Here is a 7,045-nt window from a genome sequence, read left to right on the forward strand (position 1 = left end):
CCCGGGGTGGGGACAGGCCACCGTCGCCAGCGTCCCCGAGCGGGACGGGGTTGTGCTGGGGTGGGGGGGGGGTCACGGTCACCCCGGGGTGGGGACGGGCCACCGTGGCCAGCGTCCCCGAGCGGGACGGGGTTGTGCTGGGGGGGTCAAGGTCACCCCGGGGTGGGGACGGGCCACCGTCGCCAGCGTCCCCGAGCGGGACGGGGTTGTGCCGGGGGGGTCGCGGGGTTGTGCTGGGGGGGTCAAGGTCACCCCGGGGTGGGGACGGGCCACCGTCGCCAGCGTCCCCGAGCGGGACGGGGTTGTGCCGGGGGGGTCGCGGTCACCCCGGGGTGGGGACGGGCCACCGTCGCCAGCGTCCCCGAGCAGGATGATGTGTGGGGGGGTCACGGTCACCCCGGGGTGGGGACGGGCCACCGTCGCCAGCGTCCCCGAGCGGGACGGGGTTGTGCCGGGGTGGGGGGGGTCGCGGTCACCCCGGGGTGGGGACGGGCCACCGTCGCCAGCGTCCCCGAGCAGGATGATGTGTGGGGGGGTCACGGTCACCCCGGGGTGGGGACAGGCCACCGTCGCCAGCGTCCCCGAGCGGGACGGGGTTGTGCCGGGGGGGTCACGGTCACCCCGGGGTGGGGACGGGCCACCGTCGCCAGCGTCCCCGAGCGGGACGGGGTTGTGCCGGGGTGGGGGGAGTCGCGGTCACCCCGGGGTGGGGACGGGCCACCGTGGCCAGCGTCCCCGAGCGGGACGGGGTTGTGCCGGGGTGGGGGGGGGGGTCACGGTCACCCCGGGGTGGGGACGGGCCACCGTGGCCAGCGTCCCCCCCCCGAGCGCGGTGTCGGCGCAGGCAGTGACCCAGCAGCGTGGTGGCAGGTCTCAGCGTTTATTGGGGGCGGGTGTCCCCGCGTCACCCGGCGTCGCCCGGCGTCACTCGGCGGCCGCCTGTTGCTCCAGGAGCCGCTTGCGCCGCTGCAGCAGCCGCCGCTCCCGCTCGAACTCCTTCATGCGCATCACGTAGCTGGGGACAGCGGTGTCACCGCGGCCACCCCGGGGGGGGGGGGACAGCGCGGGGACACCCCCCCCCCCGCCAGGGACGCCGCGGGGACCAGGGTCACCGTGGCGTCCCCGTCCCCCCCCCCCCCCCCGCCGTGTCCCTCCCGCCCTCCCCCAGGTGCCCGTCCCCACCCCGCCGTGTCCCCCTGTCCCCGTGTCCCCCCCCCCCCGGCCACGGGCCATCCCGGGGTCCCTTTGCCCCTCCCCGGGTGCCCGTCCCAGTGTCCCTGTCCCCATCCCAGTGTCCCCGTCCCAGTGTCCCACGTCCCCGTCCCCACGTCCCCCTCCCAGTGCTCGTGTCCCCATCCCAGTGTCCCTGTCCCCATCCCAGTGTCCCACGTCCCCTTCCCCGTGTCCCCATCCCAGTGCTCATGTCCCCACCTCCCCATCCCAGTGTCACTGTGTCCCCATCCCAGTGTCCCACATCCCCATCCCAGTGTCCCTGTCCCCATCCCCATGTCCCCATCCCAGTGCTCATGTCCCCATCCCCACGTCCCCATCCCAGTGTCCCGGTCCCCATCCCAGTGTCCCCATCCCTGTGTCCCCGTCCCCATCCCTGTGTCCCCATCCCAGTGCTCGTGTCCCCGTCCCAGTGTCCCTGTCCCCATCCCAGTGCTCATGTCCCCGTCCCAGTGTCCCTGTCCCCCTCCCAGTGTCCCCGTCCCCATCCCCACGTCCCCCTCCCAGTGCTGATGTCCCCATCCCAGTGTCCCTGTCCCCCTCCCCGTGCTCGTGTCCCCCTCCCAGTGTCCCTGTCCCCCTCCCCGTGTCCCCGTCCCAGTGTCCCTGTCCCTGTCCCCATGTCCCCCTCCCAGTGTCCCTGTCCCCGTGCTTGTGTCCCCCTCCCAGTGTCCCTGTCCCCGTCCCCATGTCCCCCTCCCAGTGTCCCCATCCCCATCCCCACGTCGCCCTCCCAGTGCTGATGTCCCCATCCCAGTGTCCCTGTCCCCCTCCCCATGTCTCCCTCCCAGTGTCCCTGTCCCCATCCCAGTGTCCCCCTCCCTGCGTCCCTGTTTCCCTCCCAGTGTCCCCCTCCCTGTGTCCCCGTCCCAGTGTCCCTGTCCCCGTGCTCGTGTCCCCCTCCCAGTGTCCCTGTCCCCATCCCAGTGTCCCCCTCCCCATGTCCCTGTTTCCCTCCCAGTGTCCCCCTCCCCGTGTCCCCATCCCAGTGTCCCCATCCCAGTGCCCCTGTCCCCCTCCCAGTGCTCATGTTCCCATCCCAGTGTCCCCGTCCCCGTCCCCATGTCCCCATCCCAGTGTCCCTGTCCCCCTCCCCGTGCTTGTGTCCCCCTCCCTGTGTCCCCCTCCCCGTGTCCCCCTCCCAGTGTCCCTGTTTCCCTCCCAGTGTCCCCCTCCCAGTGTCCCCCTCCCAGTGTCCCCCTCCCCGTGTCCCCATCCCAGTGTCCCCATCCCAGTGTCCCTGTCCCCCTCCCCGTGCTTGTGTCCCCCTCCCCGTGTCCCCCTCCCCGTGTCCCCCTCCCAGTGTCCCTGTCCCCATCCCAGTGTCCCCCTCCCCGCGTCCCTGTTTCCCTCCCAGTGTCCCCCTCCCCGTGTCCCCCTCCCAGTGTCCCCCTCCCAGTGTCCCTGTCCCCCTCCCCGTGCTTGTGTCCCCCTCCCAGTGTCCCTGTCCCCCTCCCCGTGTCCCCCTCCCCGCGTCCCTGTTTCCCTCCCCGTGTCCCCGTCCCTGTGTCCCCGTCCCCGTGTCCCCGTCCCCATCCCCACGTCCCCATCCCAGTGCTCATGTCCCCCTCCCAGTGTCCCTGTCCCCGTCCCCATGTCCCCATCCCAGTGTCCCCGTCCCCATCCCCACGTCCCCATCCCAGTGCTCATGTCCCCCTCCCAGTGTCCCTGTCCCCGTCCCCATGTCCCCCTCCCCGTGTCCCCGTCCCCATCCCCACGTCCCCACCCCAGTGCTCATGTCCCCCTCCCAGTGTCCCTCTCCCCGTCCCCATGTCCCCATCCCAGTGTCCCCCTCCCCGTGTCCCCCTCCCCGTGTCCCCGTCCCCATCCCCACGTCCCCATCCCAGTGCTCATGTCCCCCTCCCAGTGTCCCCCTCCCCGCGTCCCTGTTTCCCTCCCCGTGTCCCCCTCCCCGTGTCCCCGTCCCCGTGTCCCCGTCCCCATCCCCACGTCCCCACCCCAGTGCTCATGTCCCCCTCCCAGTGTCCCTGTCCCCGTCCCCATGTCCCCATCCCAGTGTCCCCCTCCCCGTGTCCCCGTCCCAGTGTCCCCGTCCCCATCCCCACGTCCCCATCCCAGTGCTCATGTCCCCCTCCCAGTGTCCCTGTCCCCGTCCCCCGTCCCCCCGTCCCCGTGTCCCCCGTCCCCGTGTCCCCGTCCCCCCGTGCCCGTCCCCCCGTGTCCCCCTCCCTGTGTCCCCCTCCCAGTGTCCCTGTCCCCATCCCAGTGTCCCCGTCCCCATGTCCCTGTTTCCCTCCCAGTGTCCCCCTCCCCGTGTCCCCATCCCAGTGTCCCCGTCCCCGTCCCCCCGTCCCCGTCCCCCCGTCCCCGTGTCCCCCGTGTCCCCCGTCCCCGTGTCCCCGTCCCCCGTGTCCCCGTCCCCCCGTCCCCCCGTCCCCCCGTGCCGGCGGGGGGCCGTACTCGCGGTGCTGGCAGGCGTCCCAGGCGTGCCGCTGGGGCCGGCAGCGGGGCACCCGGGGGAAGGCGTCGCGCTGGCAGCGCAGCAGGGCCACCAGCCGGTGGGCGCAGTAGTCGCGCTGCTCCAGCGGCAGCCGGGCCGCCGCCAGCTGCTCCGCCGTGGCCACCGAGGCTGCGGGCACCGGCACCGGCTCCGGCACCGGCGGCCACCGCCGCCGCCGGGGGGGGGGGGGACGCGGGGGGGCGCGGGGACGTGCGGGGACGCGGGGGTGGATGGGGACGCGGGGATGGATGGGGACATGGGGATGGATGGGGACATGGGGACATGGGGGACATGGGGGGACATGGGGGGACATGGGGACATGGGGATGGATGGGGACATGGGGGGAGATGGGGGGACACGGGGGGACATGGGGACATGCGGGGACAGGGGGATGGATGGGGACATGGGGGGACGTGGGGGACATGGGGATGGATGGGGACATGGGGGAACACGGGGGGACATGGGGACATGCGGGGACAGGGGGATGGATGGGGACATGGGGACATGGGGGACATGGGGGGACGTGGGGATGGATGGGGACACGGGGACATGGGGGGACATGCGGGGACGTGGGGGTGGATGGGGACACGGGGATGGATGGGGACATGGGGGACATGGGGGGACATGGGGGGACGTGGGGGTGGATGGGGACACGGGGATGGATGGGGACATGGGGGACATGGGGGGACATGGGGACACGGGGGGACAGGGGGATGGATGGGGACACGGGGACACGGGGGGACATGGGGGGACGTGGGGGTGGATGGGGACATGGGGGGACATGGGGGGACATGGGGACATGGGGGGACACGGGGACATGGGGATGGATGGGGACACGGGGACACGGGGGGACATGGGGGGACGCGGGGGTGGATGGGGACATGGGGACATGGGGACATGGGGACATGCGGGGACAGGGGGACATGGGACATAGGGATGGACGGGGACACAGGGATGGATGGGGACACGGGGACATGGGGGGACATGGGGGGACATGGGGGGGAGATGGGGACATGGGGGGACATGGGGGGACACGGGGGGACATGGGGGGGCATGGGGTGGATGGGGACACGGGGACACGGGGGGGCACAGGGGAGATGGGGGACATGGGGACCCATGGGGGACACGGGGGGACGGGGGGATGTGGGGGAAATAGGGGACATGGGGGACACGGGACACGGGGGACACAGGGGACATGGGAGACACGGGACACGGGGGACACAGGGGACATGGAGGACACGGACACAGGGACATGGGGGACACGAGGGACAAAGGGTCATGGAGGACATAGGGGACATGGAGGACACAGGGGACAAAGGGACATGGGGTGGGGACACAGAGGGACACGGGTGGGGAAACGGGTGGGGACAGATGGACACGGGTGGGGACACGGGGTGGGGACACGGAGGAACATGGGGTGGGGACACGGGTGGGGACACGGAGGGACACGGGTGGGGACACGGGTGGGGACACGGGGTGGGGACACGGAAGGACACGGGTGGGGACACGGGTGGGGACACGAGTGGGGACACGGGTGGGGACGCGGGGTGGGGACACGGAGGGACATGGGGTGGGGACACAGGTGGGGACACGGAGGGACACGGGTGGGGACACGGGTGGGGACATGGAGGGACACGGGTGGGGACACGGAGGGACACGGGTGGGGACACGGGTGGTGACACGGGTGGGGACACGGAGGGACATGGGGTGGGGACACGGGTGGGGACACGGAGGGACACGGGTGGGGACACGGGTGGGGACATGGAGGGACACGGGTGGGGACACGGAGGGACACGGGTGGGGACACGGGTGGTGACACGGGTGGGGACACGGAGGGACATGGGGTGGGGACACGGGTGGGGACACGGAGGGACACGGGTGGGGACACGGGTGGGGACACGGGTGGGGACACGGGTGGGGACACCACGGGGGACTCAAGGACACATGTCAAGGACGGGACCGGGGAGGGGGCAGGGTCAGGGGTCACGCCGGGGTCACGCCCCCTCCCCGCCCCCGAAGCCCCGCCCCCTCCCCCTAAGCCCCGCCCCCTCCCTCGAAGCCCCGCCCCCGCCCTGCAGCCGCGCCCTCTCCGCAGCCCCGCCCCCCCCGCAGCCGCCACCCCCCCGAAGCCCCGCCCCCACGCGCGGCAGCCCCGCCCCCCCCGCAGCCACCACCCCCCCGAAGCCCCGCCCCCACGCGCGGCAGCCCCGCCCCCCCCGCCGCCGCCACCCCCCCCGCCGAAGCCCCGCCCCCTGCCCCGCGGCGGGCACTGACCGCGCTCGCGGCGCTGCGGCAGCCCCAGGGCGGGGGGGAAGCTGGGCATGCGCAGAGGGTCCGGCTCCGCCTCGGCCTCGCCCAGGTAGCGCCGCGCCAGGTGCGCGCCCATCGCCGCCGCCGCCGCCGCCGCCGGAAGCGGAAACGCCCCCTGGCCCCGCCCCCCCGGCCGGAAGCGGAAACGCCGCCGGGGCAGCGAGCGCGCGCCTAGAGCGCCGCCAGCGCTTCCGGCCGCCCGGGTCCGCCCCGCCCCGCCGCGGGGGGGGGGGCTATGAGGGGGGATTGGGGGGAGCAGGGGGGGATTGGGGGGGCACGGGGGGGTTGGGGGCACAGAGGGGGTATTCAGGGGGACACAAGGGGGTGTTGGGGGGCACAGGGTTTTTTTGGGGGGCCCAGAGGGGGATATTTGGGGGCACAGGAGGATATTTGGGGCACAGAGGGGGGTATTCAGGGGGACACAAGGGGGTATTGGGGGCGAAGGGGGGTTTTGGGGGCGCCTAGGGGGTATTTGGGGGGCACAGAGGGGTATTTGGGGGCACGGGGGGGGTTGGGAGGGCCTAGGGGGTATTGGGGACACAGGAGGATATTTGGGGGCACAGAGGGGGGTATTCAGGGGGACACAAGGGGGTATTGGGGGCGCAGGGGGGGGGTTGGGGGCGCCTAGGGGGTATTTGGGGGGCACAGAGGGGTATTTGGGGGCACGGGGGGGGTTGGGGGGGCCTAGGGGGTATTGGGGGCACAGGAGGATATTTGGGGGCACAGAGGGGGGAATTCAGGGGGACACAAGGGGGTGTTGGGGGCGCAGGGGGGTTTTGGGGGCGCCTAGGGGGTATTTGGGGGGCACAGAGGGGTATTTGGGGGCACGGGGGGGGTTGGGAGGGCCTAGGGGGTATTGGGGGGCACAGGAGGATATTTGGGGACACAAAGGGGGGTATTCAGGGGGACACAAGGGGGTATTGGGGGGCACAGGGTTTTTTTTGGGGGCCCAGAGGGGGATATTTGGGGGCACAGGGGGTTATTTGGGGCACAGAGGGGGGTATTCAGGGGGACACAAGGGGGTGTTGGGGGCGCAGGGGGGTT

At 72.7% G+C, this 7,045-nt stretch overlaps 1 protein-coding gene across 1 annotated transcript; it reads right to left on the minus strand.

Moving 5' to 3' along the window:
* Nucleotides 1-864: 864 nt before the first annotated feature.
* Nucleotides 865-6,131, minus strand: NDUFB7 (NADH:ubiquinone oxidoreductase subunit B7). Its single transcript, XM_068922801.1, has 3 exons — nucleotides 5,966-6,131; nucleotides 3,652-3,820; nucleotides 865-1,015 (listed from the first exon to the last, which is right to left on the minus strand). Exons 1-3 carry the CDS (start codon nucleotides 6,075-6,077, stop codon nucleotides 925-927), a joined length of 372 nt encoding a protein of 123 aa, XP_068778902.1. The 5' UTR covers nucleotides 6,078-6,131; the 3' UTR covers nucleotides 865-924.
* Between the last annotated feature and the right edge of the window lie 914 nt (nucleotides 6,132-7,045).

This window comes from Struthio camelus, chromosome 31 (genome assembly GCF_040807025.1).
Source record: "Struthio camelus isolate bStrCam1 chromosome 31, bStrCam1.hap1, whole genome shotgun sequence".
NCBI classification, from domain to species: Eukaryota; Metazoa; Chordata; class Aves; order Struthioniformes; family Struthionidae; genus Struthio; species Struthio camelus.

Bases quoted from the DNA above. Each gene is read 5' to 3' on its own strand.
- NDUFB7 (XM_068922801.1), bottom strand. From the start codon at position 6,077: ATGGGCGCGCACCTGGCGCGGCGCTACCTGGGCGAGGCCGAGGCGGAG. The intron at 3,821-5,965 runs GTCAGTGCCCGC...CGGTGCCCGCAG, and splicing joins GCCGCAGCGCCGCGAGCGCG to CCTCGGTGGCCACGGCGGAG. The intron at 1,016-3,651 runs GTACGGCCCCCC...CGCTGTCCCCAG, and splicing joins GACGCCTGCCAGCACCGCGA to CTACGTGATGCGCATGAAGG.